At 47.1% G+C, this 22,405-nt stretch overlaps 1 protein-coding gene across 2 annotated transcripts in view; it reads right to left on the bottom strand.

Moving 5' to 3' along the window:
• Positions 1 to 17,062: 17,062 nt before the first annotated feature.
• LOC144889660 (uncharacterized) overlaps positions 17,063 to 22,405 on the bottom strand; it is a 40,800-nt gene continuing 35,457 nt past the window's right edge. For both annotated transcript variants that reach the window (XM_078770712.1, XM_078770713.1), the window contains one exon: positions 17,063 to 17,725. In XM_078770712.1, coding sequence (XP_078626838.1) covers positions 17,570 to 17,725 — 156 coding nt within the window. In that variant the 3' untranslated portion in view covers positions 17,063 to 17,569. The remainder of the gene's footprint in view (positions 17,726 to 22,405) is intronic.

The raw sequence follows: 22,405 nt of genomic DNA, 5'->3' as shown, positions 1-22,405 counted from the left end.
CGGACAAGAAGCTTAGCTGCTTTGAGGTCTGGAGCGAACGTTGGCGAACGAGAGTCACGAGTGAACTTTGGGTTTCCCAGGAAAGGGATTCCTGCGACAGAGTTGTTATCGCTGTGACAGATCAACCTGCGTGTCAGATTTTGCGGTTGATTCCGAGGAGAATCATCGTAGTGCTGTTACGCCTCGAGAATGGGCCGTCGGCCATTTTGACTCGCGTGCTTTGTGCATCGCTCAAGGTTTTTCACTTTGCTTCAAACCATTTTCACTGCATTCAGACGTTAATCTGGAGAGTGAGAGAGTGAGAGAGTGAGAGAGTGAGTGAGTGAGTGAGTGAGTGAGTGAGAGTGAGAGTGAGAGTGAGAGAGAGAGAGAGACAGAGACAGAGAGAGAGAGAGAGAGAGAAGAGAGAGAGAGAGAGAGAGAGAGAGAGAGAGAGAGAGAGAGAGAGAGACAGCATTTGAGTGGGAAATCTGCGGTTCGCCGAGCGGGACCCGTGGAACGTCCATACCCGAGGGTGTGATTTCCCAGTCGCCTTGAGGGCGCCTTTACGCAGCTTTGGCAGAGTGACTGTGACTGTCAACCCAATGGGATTCTGGTCTCGATAGGACATCGTACGGACGATCACTGGAGTGGATCGACTTTGGCTTGAAGCCGGAAGCAACTTTGGCTTGAAGCCGGAATAGAGACATTGGGAATGTTCTTCTTTTCGCTCACTTGGAGCCGCATTCAGATGGTACCATCATAGGAAATATATATTGGTTGTAAATTGATTACTATTGTTGTTGTACTGTTATACTTGTTTGATCTTAATACAATACTTGTTTGTTGGTATCAATTGGTGTGGTTTCACCATTGATCTTTGACATACAGAATAACACATCTTTCTGCCGTGACTCCTCTCAGGGCTCAGAGGTACACCGTGATCAGGGTTTGGGGAGGAGCACGTAACAGAAATTGGGGGCTCGTCCGGGATATAATTTCCTATCATCCTCATCCGGGATTAAATTCCCTAACATTCGTCCAGGATAGAATTCCCTAACATTCCCAAAATTCCCAAATTTGGAATTTTTCTAACATTCCCAAATTTTCCAAAAAACATTTTTAATTTTTTTGTTTGTGAAGGTTAACAGGTGCTAACTAATAGTCACCATGGTGTTTGATGCAGAAAGGTTTGCGGCATCCCCTAATGAGGCACAGTTCCAAGCGTTAAAAAGATCAGAACTCATGATATTGGCCAAATATTTTAACTTGGCAGTCCGAGTTAGTATGAAGAAAGCAGAGATGCAGACATTGGTGGTAGAATCTCTGGTGGGACAAGGAACATGGAAAGAGGTAGCCTTGGATTGGTTACCCGAGGAAAAAGAAAATGTGGAGCTCCGGAAAATGGAGATGCAACTGCAGAGCCAGGAAAGGTTACAAGCAGAGGAAAGGAAAGCAGAAAAGGAAAGAGCAGAACAGGAACGAGAACTCGAGGAGAGAAGAGCAGAGGAAAGGAGAGCTGAAGAAGAAAGAAGAGCAGAGGAAAGAGCAGAGGAAAGGAGAGCCAAAAGGGAGTTAAAGGAACGTGACATGGAGTATCAGAAGGAACTTAAAGTCAAGGAGCTGGAATTAATGGGAGAACGGAGAGAAGTAGTATCCATGCCGGCTAGTTTGACAACTCGTCAGAACACTTGGGATGTTGGTAGGCATGTGAGGCTGGTTCTACCCTTCAATGAAAAGGAGGTAGCCAAGTTTTTTTTACACTTTGAGAAAGTGGCTCAGATGCTAAAATGGCCTGTGGGATCCTGGACTATGTTAGTGCAAAGTGTTTTGGTGGGTAAAGCTCAAGATATCTATTCGGCTTTACCGATTGACCAATGTGCAGATTATGAGATAGTCAAGAAAACCATTCTCAAAGCCTATGAATTGGTCCCTGAAGCTTACCGGCAAAAATTCAGGAATGCCAGGAAGAGGGAGAGTGAGACGCATGTGGAGTTTGCCAGAATGAAGGAAACCATGTTTGATCGGTGGTGTGACTCGAAGGGGATTGGGAAAGACTTCAACCTGTTGCGACAATTGATCTTGGTGGAGGAATTCAAACAGTGTGTCCACCCGGACATTAAAGTACATCTGGATGAAAAGAAAGTACCAGAGTTGTATGAGGCAGCAACTGTGGCAGATGACTATGCCTTGACTCACAGGATGGGGTTCCACAAACCTAACTTCCCGCCTAGAGTTAGCCAGGGGAGTTATGGTAAATCAGGGGCGGAGAACAAATATTCATGGAGGCGGCCGATAGAGGACTATGGGGACAAATCTGATACTGCGACTTTTAGGGATCAGAAGACTACAGTTCCAAGGCAGACCTATCTTCCGGGGTTCCAAGGCAGACCACGAGTTTTTCCCCCGGGCCTACTTGCGCTTTTTGCAAGAAACCTGGGCATTTGATGTCCCAATGTTACGCCCTGAAAAGGAAAAATCAGGAGGGAAGTCAGACTAGTACAACTCCGAAAGCATTGGCCAATGCGAGAAATCGTCCTTGGAGGACAGGGCCTTGTGAAGGTTCCCATGCCAAAGTTACGGCATCACAGAACGACCTTGTTCAAGAGGGTTACAAACCTTTTATTTCAGAGGGGTTTGTGTCACTGAATGGGGACTTAACTAACCAGAGACCTGTTAGGGTATTGCGGGACACAGCAGCACATCAATCTTTGATGCTTGAGGGCATTTTGCCATTGTCGGAGAAGACGGGAACTGGTGTTAGTGTTCTTTTACAGGGAGTTGGTGGCTATGTTAAAGCTCCACTTCATGTCATCCATTTGAAGTCTGATTTGGTGTAAGGACCGGTCACCGTTGGTTTACAAGCCACTCTTCCTGTAGAGGGAATCTCTTTTATTATCGGGAATGATTTGGCCGGTGGTCGAGTTTCTGGTAATCCAATGGTGGTTGAAAAGCCCAGTATGGAAAATAACACCACACAGTTGGAGCAGGAGATCCCGGGGTGTCTTTCCATCTTGTGTAGTGACTCGTGCTATGGGTAGGAAGCGCTCTGAAGAGAAGGAGAAGGAAGGCGATGTGGATTTGGGTTCCTTAGAGGTATCGGAGGAAAATTCTGAAAGAGGTAATAGGAAAGGGAGTGACATCAAGGAACTTAAGGAAAAGGTGGCATCTGGAACAAAAGAGGAAATGGAGTGTCCGTCGGAGACATCTGGGAACGAGGTTAAACAAACGGTGCTGGTCCGAAAGAGATTTGTTGAAGAACAACACGGAGATTCGGAGATCCGGAGTTTAATTGGTAACGCCATTACAGAGGAGGAGGCTATGAAGATACCTGTTGGTTACTTCATGAAAGGGGAAATACTCCTGAGAAAATGGAGACCACCGGAGGTGCCAGCAAAGGATAAGTGGAAAGTTCATTACCAAATTGTGGTGCCACTGCCGTACCGGAAGGAGATATTGAGTTTGGCGCATGAGACACCTTTGGCCGGGCACCTTGGAGTGAACAAGACATGTGACAGAATTTTGGTACATTTTTTCTGGCCAGGATTGCGACGTGATGTGGCGGAGTTCTGTAAATCTTGCCAGCTGGTGGGAAAACCTAATCAGAAAGCCCCATCCGCACCTTTAAAACCCATTCCAGCTTTTGAAGAGCCATTCAGCCGTGTCATTATTGACTGTGTAGGCCCTTTACCTAAAACTAAGGCTGGACATCAGTATCTGATGACCATCATGTGCGCTTACACAAGGTTCCCAGAGGCAGTGCCTCTTAGGAAAATTACTGTGGCAGTTATTGCGAAGGCCTTCATTAAATTTTTCACTTTGGTTGGCCTACCTAAAGTCATCCAGTCTGATCAGGGTTCCAATTTCATGTCAACGCTTTTTCAGCAAGTGGTACACCTGTTGGGAGTGGAGCAAGTAAGATCAAGTACTTACCATCCCGAGAGCCAAGGGGCCTTGGAAAGGTTTCACCAGACATTGAAGAATATGATCAGAACGTACTGTTTTGAATGTGACAAGGATTGGGATGAAGGAATACCCTTATTGCTGTTTGCTACGAGGGAATCTGTTCAGGAGTCATTGGGGTTCAGTCCTTTTGAACTTGTGTTTGGACACGCAGTGCGAGGACCGTTTAAATTGGTGAAAGAACAGTGGCTACAGGAGGAGTCGCAGTCAACAGTAGTAGAGTATGTGTCAACGGTTAGGCACAGATTGACAAAGGCTTGTGAAGTTGCGAGAAGAAACTTGAAAGTGACACAGGATAAAATGAAAGTGAGACATGACAAGAAATCTCAGATAAGAAATTTCAGTCCTGAGGACCGAGTGTTAGTGTTGCTTCCTGTTCCAGGTCAGCCACTACAGGCTAGATATTTTGGTCCCGATGCAATCGAAAGGAGGGTTAATGAAACAGATTACGTGGTGACAACTCCCGACCGATGGAAAAATCGGCAGCTGTGTCATGTCAACCGACTGAAGAAACATTATGAGAGGAAGCCTGTGGAAAAAATGGTTCCTGTCTCACCTGTAGCCTCGGTGCAAGAGAATCCAGAGGTTGAGGTCGGTGTGAAGTTTGATAACTTTGATGACCAGGCTTGTCCCAGATTGACGAACTCGGAAGTGTTGAGTCATTTAGATGAGAAATTAGGTCATTTGACGAGGGAACAACAAGGACAACTATCCAGCCTAATTTTTGAGTTTGCACATTTGTTCGCAGATGTACCTGGTCGTACTGACTTCGTATATCATGATATTGAGGTGGGGGAAGCCACTCCTATGAAGCAACACCCCTATCGGATGAACCCTGTGAAGATGGATTATCTTCGGAAGGAGGTTCAGTATATGTTGGAGAATGACATCATCGAACCAAGCAGCAGTGAATGGAGCTCACCATGTGTGTTGGTTCCAAAACCCGATGGCAGTTTTCGCTGTTGTACGGATTTAAAACGGGTTAATGCAGTGACCAAGACCGACTCATATCCCATCCCGAGGATTGATGACTGCATTGATAGAATAGGCCCAGCTAAATTTGTAACTAAATTTGACTTGCTGAAAGGGTATTGGCAGATTCCTCTTACTGATAGAGCCAAGGAAATCTCAGCTTTAGTCACCCCAAATGGGTTGTATCAGTACAAGGTTCTTCCCTTTGGATTGAAAAACGGGCCTGCTACATTTCAACGGCTGATTAATAAGCTCATTGCAGACCTTGAGGGGGTGGAGGCTTATCTGGATGATGTCATCATCCACACCATGACCATGGAAGATCATATTGAACAAATTCATGCATTTTTCAAGAAACTGACCGAGGCAGGGTTGACCATCAACTTATCTAAGAGTGAGTTTGTAAAAGCACAGGTGGTGTTCCTAGGCCAGGTAGTAGGTCAGGGTCAGGTGCAACCGGTGACAGCCAAGATATAAGCCATTGATCGCTTCCAAGTTCCAAAAAGCAAGAAGGAGCTTATGAGATTCTTGGGTATGGCTGGTTGGTACCGGCTGTTCTGCAGGAATTTTTCTGATGTGGTAGCCCCTTTAACGAATTTGCTGAGGAAAGAGACCAAGTTTGTTTAGGATGACAAATGCCAGGCTGCCTTTGCCCACGTCAAAGCGATATTAATGAGCTCTCCTGTCCTAGCAGCCCCGGATTTTCAAGAACCTTTCAAGTTGGCCATCGATGCAAGTGATGTGGGGGCTGGGGCAGTTCTATTACAGGAAGATGGTGATGGAGTGGATCACCTGGTGTGCTACTATTCGAAAAAGTTTAACAAACATCAGGCAAATTATGCCACCGTGGAAAAAGAGACCCTTGCTCTCCTGCTTGCGCTTCAGCATTATGAGGTGTATCTGGGAACTACTACCTTTCCTATAAAAGTCTTCACTGATCACAACCCCTTAACCTTCATTCAAAAAATGAAAAATAAAAATCAGAGGTTGATGAGATGGAGTTTGGCTTTGCAGGAGTTCAACTTGGAAATTGAGCATATAAAGGGCAGGGACAATGTCGTTGCTTATGTTTTGGCCAGAGTGAACCAACTTTGAAAATTCCTATAGGTTGTTTGGAAGGTTTGTTGCTTTATTTTGGGGAATATTTATTATTGTTGCTCACGTGAATTGATAATTTGGGTGTGAGTTTTACTTTTGTTTGTTAAAAGAGTTTTGCATGCAAAGAAAGTTTTCACTATGTTCAAACTTTCTTTCCTGAGGGAGGGATGTGTTACGGATTCGTCACTTCCGTTGTTGTGGTTTTCATCCACTGTAAACATTTTTGATTCCATGTACTATTATTGTTGTCGTTTGGGGGAAATAGAGATTACTATTTTCAAAAGGTAAAAAAAAGTTAATGTTTTAAATGAAACTGGAACCGGACGACGATGAAGAGGAATAAGAGGAAGAGGATAAAGAGAAGGCGGAGCGAGTGAGTCGGACAAGAAGCCTAGCTGCTTTGAGGTCTGGAGCGAACGTTAGTGAACGAGAGTCACGAGTGAACTTTGGGTTTCCCAGGAAAGGGATTCCTGCGACAGAGTTGTTATCGCTGTGACTCCGTCAAGTTTTGCGGTTGATTCCGAGGAGAATCATCGTAGTGCCGTTACGCCTCGAGAACGGGCCGTCGGCCATTTTGACTCGTGTGCTTTGCACATCGCTCAAGGTTTTTCACTTCGCTTCAAACCATTTTCACCGCATTCAGACGTTAATCTGGTGTGTGTGTGTGTGTGTGTGCAACGTGGCTTTTGAGTAGGAAATCTGCGGTTTGCCAAGTGGGAGCCGTGGAACGTCCATACCCGAGGGTGTGATTTCCCAGTCGCCTTGAGGGCGCCTTTACGCAGCTTTGGCAGCGTGAGTGTGACCGTCAACCTAACGGGATTCTGGTCTCGTGATGACATCGTACAGACGATCACTGGAGTGGATCGACTTTGGCTTGAAGCCGGAATAGAGACATTGGGAATGTTCTTCTTTTCGCTCACTTGGAGCACAGTGAATTATATTGTACGAACCTGATGGTACCATCATAGGAAATATATATTGGTTGTACAATTCATTACTATTGTTGTTGTACTGTTATTCTTGTGTGATCTTAATACAATACTTGTTTGTTGGTAACAATTGGTGTGATTTCACCATTGATCTTGACATACAGAATAACACATCTTTCTGCCGTGACCCCTCTGCTCGGAGGTACACCGTGATCGGGGTTTGGGGAAGAGCACGTAACAGTATGTATGTTTGTGTTTTTACGCGTGTTTGTGTGTGTTTATGTTTGTGTGTGTGCGTTTGTGTATGTGTGCATGTTTGTGTTTGTGTATGTATGTATGCAAGTATGTATGTGTTTTTATAATAATAATAATAATTCATTTATTTTGTATAGCACTTTTCATGAAGCCCAAAGGCGCTTTGACAGAGTGCCTAACATAATGCATAACAAAACATGAAAACAACAATTGCAAAAAGACAAGAATCAATAGGGAAATATTTAAAGCAAAAGGAGGGAGAAGGAGAAGTGATAGTCAGGGGTTAAATGCTGTGGGTTGAATGTTGAATGCAGTGCTGAACAGGTGGGTCTTGAGTGATGTTTTGAATGTGGTGAGTGAGGTGGAGTCTCTGATGGTGTGAGGTAGTGAGTTCCAGAGGGTGGGAGCAGCGATGGAGAAGGCCCTGTCCCCCCAGGATCTGAATTTGGTCTGGATGGGGGGGGGGGGGGTCAGGAAGTTGGTACCAGCAGAGCGGAGGTTGCGGGTGGGAGTGTGTCTGGAGAGGAGATCAGCCAGGTAGGATGGGGCCAGGTTATGGAGGGCTTTGTAGGTCAAGAGGAGGATTTTGTACTGGATTCTCTGGGAGATGGGGAGCCAGTGAAGCTTGTAAAGGACGGGGGTGATGTGGTCACGGGTCCGGGAATGGGTGAGTAGACGGGCAGCGGAGTTCTGAATGTATTGGAGTTTATTGGTGATTGTTGAGGGTGAACCATAGAGGAGGCTATTGCAGTAGTCCAGACGGGAGGTGATGAAGGCGTGGATGAGGGTTTCTGCAGCCGTGGAGGAGAGGGATGAGCGGAGACGGGCGATGTTTTTCAGGTGAAAGAAGGCTGTCTTTGTGATCTGTTTAGTGTATTTGTCGAAGGAGAGGGTTTGGTCAAAGATGACGACCAAGATTCCGGATGAGAGGGGAGGTGGATACTGGGATACCGTCGATGTTGAGGGCAAAGTTATGGGTGGATTTTGTGAGCGTTTTTGGGCCAATGATGATAATTTCAGATTTATCACAGTTAAGTTTGAGGAAGTTGATTTGAAGCCAGGATTTTATTTCAGAGATGCAGTTTGTCAGGATAGAGTGGGTGTCGGTGGAGACGGATTTGGTGGAGATGAAAAGCTGGATGTCATCGGCGAAGCAGTGGAATTGGAGACCATGACGGCGGATTAAGTGACCGAGGGGGGACAGGTAAAGGATGAAGAGGAGGGGGCCAAGAACTGAACCTTGGGGGACACCTTGGGGGAGGGGAACAGTGGGGGATTTGCAGTTATTGATGGAGATGAACTGGCGTCTGTCAGAGAGGTATGATTTAATCCAAGAGAGGGCAGTGCCGGTAACGTTAAAGGTGGATTCAAGTCGGGTGAGGAGGATGGTGTGATCGATGGTGTCAAAGGCAGCGCTGAGGTCGAGGAGGACGAGAATGTTGAGGTTGCCAGCGTCAGAGGAGAGAAGGTCGTTGGTGATTTTGAGGAGAGCAGTTTCAGTACTGTGGTTGGAGCGGAATCCGGATTGGAATGTTTCATACAGGTTATTGGCAGAGAGGTGATGTTTGAGTTGAGTGGCTACAGCACGTTCCAAAACTTTTGACAGAAAGGGTAGGTTGGAGATGGGTCTGAAGTTATTTAGGGTGTCAGGGTTTAGACCAGGTTTTTTAGAATGGGGGTAACAGCAGCAATTTTGAGGGATGGTGGGACGATGCCTGTAGACAGGGAGGAGTTTATTGTTGCAATGATAAGTGGAGAGAGAGCAGGGAGGGAGGCCTTGACAAAGCTGGAGGGGATAGGGTCAAGAGTGCAGGTGGCAGTTTTCATTCCTATGAGGAGTTCAGAGAGGTCATTAGGGGAGACCGGGGAGAATTGAGACAGGGGAAGGCAGGATAAGGGGGGGGCAGGTGGTTGGAGGGGGAGCGGGTGCGGCGGTGGTCAAGCTGTTGTAGATGTTGTCAATTTTGCGTTGGAAGAAAGAAAGGAAGGAGATGCAGTTGTCTACTGTGAATGACTGGGTGGTGGTGTCCAGGGGCCGGAGGAGTTTGTTTATTGTCGAGAAGAGTGCTTTTGGGTTTCCGGAGCCAGAGTGGATAATTTGAAAGTAGTAGGCGTAGCGGGCGTGGGAGAGGGCATCTTTGTAGTGTTGTAGGTGGTCCTTGTAGGCTTGGGAGTGAACTGTGAGACCTGTTTTATTGCGGGGTCTTTCAAGTTGGCGAGCACGAGTTTTCATCAGGCGGAGTTCAGGGGTAAACCAGGGAGCAGAATGGGTGAAATAAAAGAAACTGTTTTGGTTTTTACAGGCGCAAGCTGGTCAAGGCAGGAGGAGAGATTGTGGTTGTAGTAGTCAGTGAGGTCGGAAGGGGTGTGGAGGTCAATGAAGGGAGAAGTGGACATTTTTTCAGAGAGGGTGGATGAGAATGAGGTAGGTGAAAGAGCGTTTAGCTTACGGAAGTTGATAGTGCGATAATGTCTTGGTGTTGGGGTGGGGATGTTGATGGTCATAGTGATGGCTAAGTGGTCAGAGAGGGTGAGGTCGGAGCCAGAGAGATGGTGCAAAATTAATCCAGTGGAGCAGACAAGGTCCAAAATGTGACCACGGATATGCGTAGGAAAGTTGACATGTTGAGTGAGGTTAAAGCAGGTGAGTAAATCAGTGAAGTCAGTGGTTATTGTGGAGTCAGTGGAGTCCATGTGGATTTTGAAATCACCAAGGAGGAGGATTGAGGGGGAGAGGGAACATAGCTGGGTCAGAAAGTAGGAGAAGTCAGACAGGAATAATGGGTGTGGTTTGGGAGGGCGGTAGACGACAGCCATGACTGACTGCGTGCGACCAGAGAGTTTAAAAGCCAGGTGTTCAAAGGATGAGGATGAGACGATGGGGATGAGGCTGGTCCTGATGTCTTGACGGTGGATAACGGCAATTCCACCACCTCGGCCCTCCGAGCGTGGTTTATTGACGTAGGAATATCCATTGGGTGTGGTGAGGTTGGGCGTGTAGTAGTCCAGTGGTTGTTGACAGGTTTCGGTGAGACAAAGTCCAGTTTGTTATCCAGGATGTAGTCGTTGAGGATGAGGCATTTGTTGTTGAGGGACCGGGTGTTGAACAGGGTGAGCTTGATGTTGTTTTGAACAGTAGGGATGAATTCAGGTGATTTAGCCAGGGTTCGCAGGCAGGAGGTGCCATTTTGTGCGTTGCCGTGACCATGTGCGCTGGGACGATGAGTGGGAGTGCGCTGAGCCGACCAGAGGACGGGGATGGAGTGACCTGATTGTACATATACAAACTTACGACCGGAGCCACGGTGAATGTACCTGGGTCGTCGGAGGAGTCCATTTGATTTGATGGCAGAGATGCATGATGGGGTGGAGTGGGTATTGAGCAGAAGGAGCCTTGCGGCGGAGTACTGCAGAGCCATGCCAGGCAGGAGCGGAGAGGTGAGCACGAGGCCAAGGTTGAGGAGGTGAAACAATGGTCCCAACCCACGGGAGCAGGCCCAAGGAAACGAAGGAGACGAAGGAGCCAGGTAGGTGAAGCCAGGAGCAGAGTCGGGATCAAGCAGAGGGCAGACAGGAGCAAAGAGACGATCACGAGGCCAAGGTTGATCACGGCAAAGCGGGAAATGCAGCGGCAATCAACCGCCGCTGCTACAAATCAAGATCATGGCGGGAAAACCGCCGCCACACCGCTGCGAAGGACACAACCCACGAGAGCGTGCCCGAGGAAACAGCGAGCAGGCGAAGGAGCCGTGTAGGCGAAGTAGGGAGCAGAGCCGGGACTATGCGGAGGGCAGACTCAATGGCCAAAAAATCCGCACGACCACCAAAAAAGCAAGCCACAGACAGTGGCCCAGTCGAATAAGCGGCGAGCATGTGACGCCAGCGTTCTCTTCAGACCGGACCGGAAGCGGAGGCCACTTTATGTGTCTATATGTTTGTGTGTGTGTGTTTGTGTTTTTGTGTATGTGTTTTTATGTGTGTGTATGTGTATGTTTGTGTGTGTGTTTATGTGTGTGTTTATGTGTATGTTTGTGTCTGTATTTGTGTGTGTATGTCTGTATGTATGTATTGTTACGGATTCGTCACTTCCGTTGTGGTGGTTTGCATCCACTGTAAATATTTCTGATTCCATGTATTATTATTGTTGTCATTTAAAGGGAACAGATATTTCTATTTTCAAAAGTTAAAAGTTAATGTTAAAAGAAACAGGACGACGAAGAGGAAGAAGAGAGAAAGAGGGCGGAGGGAGCGAAGTCGGAGAAGAAGCGAGTCGTTTCTTCGTCCTGAGCGAACGTTGGCGAACAACAGTCACTAGCAAACTTTTGGGGTTCCCATGAAAGGGATCCCTATGACAGCGTGGTTAGCGCTGTGACGGATTAACCTGCATGTCAGGTTTTGCTATCGAGTCAGGAGACAATCATCGCCATGCTGTTGCGCCACGAGACCGGGCCGTCGGCCATTTTGACTCGCGCAGGACTTGTGCTTCGCTCGCGGTTTCGTTTCTTTTCGACAATTCTCACCGCATTCAGACGTCGATCTGGGGCGTGCGTGTGACGCGGATTTTTGAAGGCTAAGTCGTCCATACCCGAGGGTGGGATCTCTCGGTCGCCTGTAGGGCGTCTTTGGATTTCCCAGTCGCCTTGAGGGCGCCTTTGTACAGCTTCGGCTGTGTGACAGCCCTTGCCATCCGCACGGGATTCTGATCTGATTGGACATCGTTCTAGCGATCGCTGGAGCGAATCAACTTCGTCTTGAAGCCGGGAATATGAGACATTGGGGATGTTCGTGTTTCACTCACTTGGGGCACAGTGAGTTATATATTACCAAAACTGATGGTACCATCATGGGACATATTGATTGTACTATTGAATACTATTATTGTTGTACTGTTATTCTTGTGTGATCTTAATACAATATTTGTTTGTGAGTAACAATTGGGGTGGCTTCTCCCTTGATCTTTGACATACAGAATAACACATTTTTCTGCCGTGACTCCTCTTGGGGCTCGGAGGTACACCCGTGACCAGGGGGTCGGGGAGGAGCACGTAACAGAAATTGGGGGCTCGTCCAATTGACTCGGGGGCTCAAAATTGGGTCTTCGTCTGGGTTTAAATTCCCTAATAACACTCATCCGGGATCAAATTCCCTGATAACATTCGTTCGGGATAGAATTCCCTAACATTCCAAAAATTCCCAAATTTGGAATTTTTTTCCCAACATTCCCAAATTTTTCTAAAAAATTGGGAAAAATTTGTGTGAAGGTTAACAGGTGTCAACTGATAGTCACCATGGTGTTTGACGCAGAACAGTTTGCGGCGTCCCCTAATGAGGCACAGTTCCAAGCGTTAAAAAAATCGGAACTCTTGATATTGGCCAAACATTTTAACTTGGAGGTCCGAGTTAGTATGAAGAAAGCAGAGATGCAGACATTGGTGGTAGAATCTCTGGTGGGACAGGGAACATGGAGAGAGGTAGCCTTGGATTGGTTACCTGAGGAAAAAGAAAATGTGGAGCTCCGGAAAACGGAGATGCAACTGCAGAGCCAGGAAATGTTAAAAGCAGAGGAAAGGAGAGCTGCAAGAGAACTTGAAGAAAGAAGAGAAAAGGAAAGAGCAGAGGAAAAAGCAGAGGAAAGGAGAGCTGCAAGAGAATTCGAGGAGAGAAGAGCAGAGGAAAAAGCAGAGGAAAGCAGAGCTGAAAGGGAACTTGTGGAAAAAAGAGTAGACCAGGAACTCGAACTCGAGGAGAAATGAGCAGAGGAAAGAAGAGCCGAAAGGGAGTTAAAGGAACGTGACATGGAGTGTCAGAGGGAAATTCAACTCAAGGAACTGGAATTAATGAGAGAACGGGGAGAGGTAGCATCCATGCCGGCTAGTTCGACAACTAGTCAGAATACCTGGGATGTTGGTAAACATGTGAGGCTGGTTCCACCCTTCAATGAAAAAGAGGTAGCCAAGTTTTTTTTACACTTTGAGAAAGTGGCTCAAATGCTAAAATGGCCTGTGGGGTCCTGGACTGTGTTAGTGCAAAGTGTTTTGGTGGGTAAAGCTCAATATATATTTTCGGCTTTACCGATTGACAAATGTATAGATTATGAGGAAGTGAAGAAAGCCATTCTCAAAGCCTATGAATTGGTCCCTGAAGCTTACCGGCAAAAATTCAGGAAGGCCAGGAAGAGGGAGAGTGAGACCCATGTGGAGTTTGCCAGAATGAAGGAAACCATGTTTGATCGGTGGTGTGATTCGAAAGGGGTTGGGAAAGACTTCAAACTGTTGTGACAATTGATGATCTTGGTGGAGGAATTCAAACAGTGTGTCCACGAGGACATTAAAGTACATCTAGAGGAAAAGAAGGTACCAGCGTTGTATGAGGCAGCAACTGTGGCAGATGACTATGCCTTGACACACAGGATGGGGTTCCACAAACCTAATTTCCCACCTAGGGTTAGCCAGGGGAGTTATGGTAAATCAGGGGCGGAGAACAAATATTCGTGGAGGCGGCCTGGAGATGACTATGGGGACAAATCTGATACCGCGACTTTTAGGGATCAGAAGTCTACAATTCCAAGACAGACTTATCTTCCGGGGGGCTCGAGGCAGACCACGAGTTTTTCCTCCGGGCCTACTTGCGCTTTTTGCAAGAAACCTGGACATTTGATGTCCCAATGCTATGCCCTGGAAAGGAAAAATCAGGAGCGGAGTCAGACTAGTACAACTCCGAATGCATGGGCAAATGTGAGAAATCGTCCTTGGAGGACAGTCTTGTGAAGGTTCCCATGCCAAAGTTCCGACATCTCAGAATGACCTTATTCAAGAGGGTTACAAACCTTTTATTTCAGAGGGGTTTGTGTCACTGGATGGAGACTTGACTAACCAGAGACCGGTTAGGGTATTGAGGGACACAGGAGCACATCAATCTTTGATGCTTGAAGGCATTTGGCCATCGTCAGAGAAGACGGCAACTGGTGTTAGTGTTCGTTTACAGGGGGTTGGTGGTTGTGTTAAAGCTCCACTTCATGTCATCCATTTACAGTCTGATTTGGTGTCAGGACCGGTCACCGTAGGTTTAAAAGCCACTCTTCCTGTAGAGGGAATCTCTTTTATTATTGGGAATGATTTGGCCGGTGGTCAAGTTTCTGGTAACCCGATGTTTGATAAAAAGCCTAGTATGGAAAATAACACCGCACAGTTAGAGCAGGAGATTCCGGGTATCTTTCCATCCTGTACCGCGACTCGTGCTATGGGTAGGAAGCACTCTGAAGAGAAGAGGAAGGTACTGACGTCACGCTTTGCACCGGCACGTCTTGTCAGGTACCCAAAAACTAAGAGTCAGCACACAAGTCATGGATGGAGGCAATGTTGGCAAGCTCTTTGTCGGTGGACTGAACATCAAAACAAGGGAAGATGTTCTGGACTCTGTCTTTGGCAAATATGGACCACTCTTGGAAGTGCGGCTGATAAAGGACAGGGAGACGCAAAAGTCAAGAGGGTTTGGCTTTGTCACGTTTGAAAAATACAAAGGACGCCAAAGATGCAGAAAAGGATTTGAATGGCAAGGATTTGGATGGTCGGACCATAACAGTAGAGAAGGCAGGCCATGGGCGTCGAGGGGGCTACAGAGGAGGAAAACGTGGAGGTAGTTTCAGGGGTGTCTATGGCTCCCGGGGTGGGAGTAGTAGTTTTGGTGGAGGCCGCAGTCGATATTACTATGGAGGCTCCCAGAGTTACAGCAGCTCCCGAAGGGATGATTATCAGGGTAGTGGCCGAGAAGGAGACCGCTAATCACGTGACTACAGCGACAAGCGTTCCAACCATGATTATTATGAAAGTTATGAAGAGTTGAAGCACTGAATGCTGCGGAGCAGCCGAGCCAAGATTCCTACACGGATTAACCGTGAACTCCACGTTCCTAAAGGCATCCATGTAGTGAACTTTCCTACACGGATTAACCGTGAACTCCACGTTCCTAAAGGCGTCCATGTAGTGAACTTTCCTACACGGATTAACCGTGAACTCCACATTCCTAAAGGCATCCATGTAGTGAATACTTCCAGGCCTCACCACTCAACCACCATGAAACCTGGCTCTCAGCTCAGCCTCCCTAAAAAAGTGCTATAGATTTGCTTGACTTTGGATTTTTGATCACAACCCCTTAACCTTCATTCAAAAAATGAAAATTAAAAATCAGAGGTTGATGAGATGGAGTTTGGCTTTGCAGGAGTTCAACTTGGAAATTGAGCATGTAAAGGGCAGGGACAATGTTGTTGCGGATGCTTTGTCCAGAGTAAACTAACTTTGGAGATCTCTGTAGGTTGTTTGAAGTTTTGTTGCTTTATTTTTGGGAAATATTGATTATATCGTTGCTCACGGGAATTGATGATTTGGGTGTGAGTTTACTTTTGTTTGTTGGAAGAGTTTGCCTACAAAGATGTTTTCACTATGTTCAAACTTTCTTTCTTGAGGGGGGGGAAGTGTTATGGATTCGTCACTTCCATTGTGGTGGTTTGCATCCACTGTAAATATTTCTGATTCCATGTATTATTATTGTTGTCATTTAAAGGGAACAGATATTTCTATTTTCAAAAGTTAAAAGTTAATGTTAAAAGAAACAGGAAACCGGATCGGGAAACCAGACGACGAAGAGGAAGAGAGAAAGAGGGCGGAGCGAGCGAAGTCGGAGAAGAAGCGAGTCGTTTCTTCGTCCTGAGCGAACGTTGGCGAACAACAGTCACTAGCAAACTTTCGGGGTTTCCATGAAAGGGATCCCTATGACAGCGTGGTTAGCGCTGTGACGGATTAACCTGCGTGTCAGGTTTTGCTATCGAGTCAGGAGACAATCATCGCCATGCTGTTGCGCCACGAGACCGGGCCGTCGGCCATTTTGACTCGCGCAGGACTTGTGCTTCGCTCGCGGTTTCGTTTCTTTTCAACAATTCTCACCGCATTCAGACGTCGATCTGGGGCGTGTGTGTGACGTGGCTTTTTGAAGGCTAATTCGTCCATACCCGAGGGTGCGATCTCTCAGTCGCCTGTAGGGCGCCTTTGGATTTCCCAGTCGCCTTGAGGGCGCCTTTGTACAGCTTCGGCTGTGTGACTGTATTTGCCATCCGCACGGGATTCTGGTCTCGATTGGACATCGTTCTAGCGATCGCTGGAGTGAATCAACTTCGTCTTGAAGCCGGGAATATGAGACATTGGGGATGTTCGTGTTTCACTCACTTGGGGCACAGTGAGTTCTATATTACCAAAACTGATCAAGAGGGTTTGGCTTTGTCACGTTTGAAAAATACAAAGGACGCCAAAGATGCAGAAAAGGATTTGAATGGCAAGGATTTGGATGGTCGGACCATAACAGTAGAGAAGGCAGGCCATGGGCGTCGAGGGGGCTACAGAGGAGGAAAACGTGGAGGTAGTTTCAGGGGTGGCTATGGCTCATATTGATTAGTACAACGTATTAGTATTGCTCATATTGATTAGATCTATGGCTCAACCATCATAGGACATATTGATTGTACTATTGAATACTATTATTGTTGTACTGTTATTCTTGTGTGATCTTAATACAATATTTGTTTGTGAGTAACAATTGGGGTGGCTTCTCCCTTGATCTTTGACATACAAAATAACACATTTTTCTGCCGTGACTCGGGCTCGGAGGTACACCGTGACCAGGGGGTCGGGGAGGAGCACGTAACAGTATGTATGTATGTATGTGTGTATGTGTATGTGTCTGAATGTGTGTGTCTCTGTGTCTATTTGTGTGTGTGTGTGTCTTTATGTCTCTGTATATGTGTGCATATGTATGTGTGTATATGTATGTGTGTATATGTGTGCGTTTGCGTGTGTGTATATATACATGGACACCTCTCCTTTAAAACGGTTTTCAATTTATTACACTCATTGTCCTCTGTTTGTATGTACCCATATGCTTGCACATTTTAGAGAACATCATCGTTTTCGAGAACGTTGAAGAGAACATCAAACACACCTGCTTTTCTGAGCACAACACAGGTAAAAACCGTTTCCCATGACGTGGTGATTTTTAAAACCAATTAAATTCCATAGAAAAATGGTCTGTAAAACAAAATAATAAATGCTCGTGCAGATGATAAAAACCACCATCATGTAATCATTTACATCATGATCATTGTGACTGTAAAAAGGACATTAAGCAACTTTATTACATCACCATAAAGGTACTTCATCAATATAGTGGGTAGGGGCTGCCAGGATGGCCTCGACTCCTTGGGGAGCACACACACCTCAAACTGCCTAGCCTTGGGGAGCACACACACCTCTAACCTGCCTAGCCTTGGGGAGCACACACACCTCTAACCTGCCTAGCCTGGGTTTGAATCCAGACCCAGCTATTAACTACAATCCTGGTGTTGCACAGGTAGGGCGAGTCATCAATGTGTGTGGTGTCCCTTGGATGGACACGAGGATGGGTGATGTAGGTAGCGGTACAAGTTCCTGGACGAAGATACCACGGTGTCCTTTGCGAAGAGTAGGCGAGTTATCCCCGGCACCCTGAATAAAAAAAAAAATTCCTGCCCTGACAAACTGGTAACTGCTGGGAAGGCAATGGCAAACCACCCAGTATAACCCTTGCCAAGAAAGTCCTTCATTGAACCTACCTTCTGGCAAAACACCAGATAGGAAGATAACAGCCGTACATAGGTAGCGTGAGGATGGGTGATGTAGTACCTCGGTAGGTAGCGTGAGGATGGGTGATGTAGTACCTATGTAGGTAGCGCGAGGATGAGTGATGTAGTACCTAGGTAGGTAGCATGAGGATGGGTGATGTAGTATCTAGGTAGGTAACGTGAGGATGGGTGATGTTGCACCTACGCAGGTAACGTGAGGATGGGTGATGTAGTACCTAGGTAGGTAGCGTGAGGATGGGTGATGTAGTACCTAGGTACCGAGCGTGAGGATGGGTGATGTAGTACCTAGGTAGGTAACGTGAGGATGGGTGACGTACTACCCAGGTAGGTAGCGTGAGGATGGGTGATGTAGTACCTAGGTAGGTGGCATGAGGATGGGTGATGTAGTACCTAGGTAGGGAGCGTGAGGATGGGTGATGTAGTACCTATGTAGGTAGCGTGAGGATGGTGATGTAGTACCTAGGTAGGTAGCGTGAGTATGGGTGATGTAGTACCTAGGTAGGTAGCGTGAGGATGGGTGATGACGTACCTAGGTAGGTAGCGTGAGGATAGGTGATGTAGTACCTATGTAGGTAGCGTGAGGATGGGTGATGTAGTACCTCGGTAGGTAAAGTGAGGATGGGTGGTGTAGCACCTAGGTAGGTAGCATAAAGATGGGTGATGTAGTACCTAGGTAGGTAGCGTGAGGATGGGTAATGTAGTACTGAGGTAGGTAGCGTGAGGATGGGTGATGTAGTACCTAGGTAGGTAGCGTGAGGATGGGTGATGACGTACCTAGGTAGGTAGCGTGAGGATAGGTGATGTAGTACCGATGTAGGTAGCGTGAGGATGGGTGATGTAGTACCTTGGTAGGTAAAGTGAGGATGGGTGATGTAGTACCTAGGTAGGTAGCGTAAAGATGGGTGATGACGTACCTAGGTAGGTAGCGTGAGGATGGGTGATGTAGTACCTAGGTAGGTAGCATGAGGATGGGTGATGTAGTACCTAGGTAGGTAGCATGAGGATGGGTGATGTAGTACCTAGGTAGGTAACGTGAGGATGGGTGATGTAGTACCTAGGCGTCTTGTGTTGAGATGGTGATGGGGTACCTAGGTAGCTTGTGTTGAGATGGTGATGTAGTACCCAGGTGGATTGCGTTGGGATGGTGATATAGTACCTCGGTAACTTGTGTTGAGATGGTGATGTAGTACCTAGGTGCTTTTGTGTTGAGATGGTGATGTAGTACCTAGGTGCTTTTGTGTTGAGATGGTGATGTTGTACCGAGGTGGCTTGCATTGAGATGGTGATGTCATACCTAGGTGGATTGCGTTGGGATGGTGATGGATTGTGGGGTTATTGCAGCACATGCATGATGGGCTGAATGACGTTCTCCTGCCCCAAAACTTCACCTTGTGTGGCGTTCTCTCGATGTGTCAACACACGTGAGTGTGCATTATTACATTGTGCATTTCACATTTACAAACCATATATTATCACTTCACCTGTAATACCTAATACCACCGACATCAATTATCACCATCTTTACCATTACGAGGTAAAACTTTGGAAAGAAGGAATAAACAGCAAAGGGAACGAGTTCGATACATAATGCACTGATCACGTGTCATGCTGGGTGAGGGTCTTCCAGGCAAGACCAATCCAAAACAAAGCAGGTTTAAGGAGTAGGAAACAAGATAATAACAGAAGAAATATAAACCTGCTTTACAACCGGCCAGGTGTAGGGAGGGGAAAGGATAAAACATGCTCGGAGAAGGGGACAGGTAAAGACAAGGGTGAAACTGGCTGGGTTAATGGGGGATGAAACCTTGAATTTAAATTGGTTTACACAAAACAAAACTGCAATTTCCTTTGTTTTCCTGGAATACGTTGCGACGTCACCTGGGAATGATGCACACCAAGTACTTTTGTCTAAACCTGAGCATCCTAGGACCCCACACCAAGTACTGCAGCCTAAATGTGGGCTATCCTAGGACCCCACACCACCAGTACTTCCATCTAAACCCAGGCTATCCTCGGACCCCACACCAAGTACTTCAACCTAAACCTGGGCTATCGTAGGACCCCACACTAAGTACTTCAACCTAAACCCAAGCTATCCTAGGACCCTACACCAAGTACTTCAACCTAAACCTGGGCTATCGTAGGACCCCACACTAAGTACTTCAACCTAAACCTGGGCTATCGTAGGACCCCACGCTAAGTACTTCAACCTAAACCCAGGCTATCCTAGGACCCCACACCAAGTACTTCAACCTAAACCTGGGCTATCGTAGGACCCCACACGAAGTACTTCAAACTAAACCCAGGCTATCCTAGGACCCCACACCAAGTATTTCAACCTAAACCCGGGCTATTCTCAGACCCCACACCAAGTAATTCAACCTAAACCTGGGCTATCGTCGGACCCCACACCAAGTACTTCAGCCTAAACCTGGGCTATCCTCGGACCCCACACCAAGTACTTCAACCTAAACCTGGGCTATCGTAGGACCCCACACCAAGTACTTCAACGTAAACCTGAGGTATCCTAGGACCCCACACCAAGTACTTCATCCTAAACCCGGGCTGTGCTATAATCCCACATCATCATTACTTTTACTTTAACCTAAACCCAGGCTATCGTAGGACACCACACCAAGTACTTTGGCCCAAATGCAGGCTATCTTATAACCACACACCAAATACTTCGGCCTAAATCTGGGCTATCTTAGAACCCCACACCCAGTACTTCGAACTTACTCCATGCTGTCCTCGGACCCTGGAAAGGACCTTTGTCTCGTGATCAAACCCCACCCAACAATGGAGGTGGAAATGGATCATGATGTACATTCATTTAGTTTGGCACTTTCGAGTTGGAGATGCAACTCTGTTCTACTTTACCTCAAGCAGGTAGCACCTTTAGAAAGGCAAAGAAAACAAGAGATTTCACAATAGGTATGAGAAACGACAGGTAACATGGAACATGATGTTCTGCAATTCCGATTCATGTACAACAACATTTTACATGTCAACAGAGTCACCACATGGAACGAGCCTGTCAACCTCACGGCAAATATGAATGAAGCTTTCCTGCAACTCTCTGGAGCTGGGACTAGGAGGCGATGGCGGTTGCATGTCCGTCACATGTGTCATTTCTGACCAGAACTGCCCGGTTTCTCTCTCCGAGCGCAATCCGTGTGGATCAATGCTGGATTTCTGAGGTGACCACCACAATTCTTTGGCCTCGTCTATCCGACTGGCCGGTAGAAGCGTATTGGTAGATCGACAAACATGTGCCTCAACATCCTCACATGAGCTCCCTACAGAAGGAACGCCGAGTCGTTTTTCCTTCCCGGAACTTTCTTCAGGCCCATCATCCCAGGTGAGGGACCGGAATGGACTGTCAGGAGAGCCGACCGAACCCAAGGCTTCGTCGATGCTTTTGCACAAATCGATAGGAGAAGGTGGCCGGAGCTCGATGTCTGAAAGGGACAGCGTCTCACAGCCATTACCTTCTCCCACAAATGAGATCGCTAGGGGTGTTGCTTCACCAGGAAGGCGGAAGTAGCCACGGGGCTGCTCATAGGTGCTTTGGCAGGCCAATGGGGAGTGGTTGCTGAAGGGCTGAAGTAGGTTTCGGCCGTGTTCGTTGCCCGGTTTAAACAAGATGTCATGATTGCATGAAAGACTAGCGCGTTGATTGTTTGGGAGCTCCTGTTCTGCAGGCTTTTTGCAGGTTTCAGCCACGTTCAGAGTGCCTGGCCAGGTTGTGTCAGGTTGGGAAGGTGGCAGGTTACCATGGTGGTGTTGGCAGACCCTTGACAAAACAGCAGCAGCCAGGAGACAAGCAGCGACTAGCTCAAATATATGGTACGCAAGATGAACTCCCAAATGAACACCCCAGTGGTTATTTCCGAAATAAGGTGAGATACGCAGTGGAAACCATACACGCAAGGCAGTCAAGAGAGAGTAACCTTGCAGGCCACAGCAAAGCAGCACTACGCAAGCGGTGGCAAGAAGCAGGCATCGTCCCCTAGATGGCTCGGGCTTCAGAGCCGGCCCTTCAACTCCCGATTTGTCTTGTTTGGGCCGTGCGTTTGATCCGAGACATCGTGCAAGTGCAAAAGTCAACAAGCAGAGCACGGCCATCCAGGTTGTAAAGATGGCTCGGGAAGTAGCTGGGACAACAGGGCCAGCATGAACCGTCAGAAGGCCCCAAGCCAAATCTGCACTGACGGACAATATAAAGTGTAGAGGAAAGGTGGCGAGGAGCAGAGAAGGTCCCAAAGTCTTACAGCAACCATCTGGAACCCTCAAAAGTGCCAAAAGGGCTGAAACAAGAGCTGCAGAGAAGCATGGGAAGCCGACGTTATAGAGGAGCTGACTCCAGAGAGTTTCCACAAACTGATGAATGATGCAACCACACAGGATTGTGACACCCCGGCTGACACCCAAAAAGAACAGGAAAGCACAAGCTGCATTAACATAGCAGCAAGACTGACGACCATGTCTGCAAGTTGAGTAGAGAAAGACAAACAGAGCGAAAGTAGTCAAAAGAATGTAG

Source organism: Myxine glutinosa, chromosome 1, assembly GCF_964187855.1.
Source record: "Myxine glutinosa chromosome 1, kmMyxGlut1.1, whole genome shotgun sequence".
Classification (NCBI taxonomy): Eukaryota; Metazoa; Chordata; class Myxini; order Myxiniformes; family Myxinidae; genus Myxine; species Myxine glutinosa.
The sequence above is the reverse complement of the archived record's forward strand: the minus strand, read 5'-3'. Positions and strand labels throughout refer to the sequence as shown.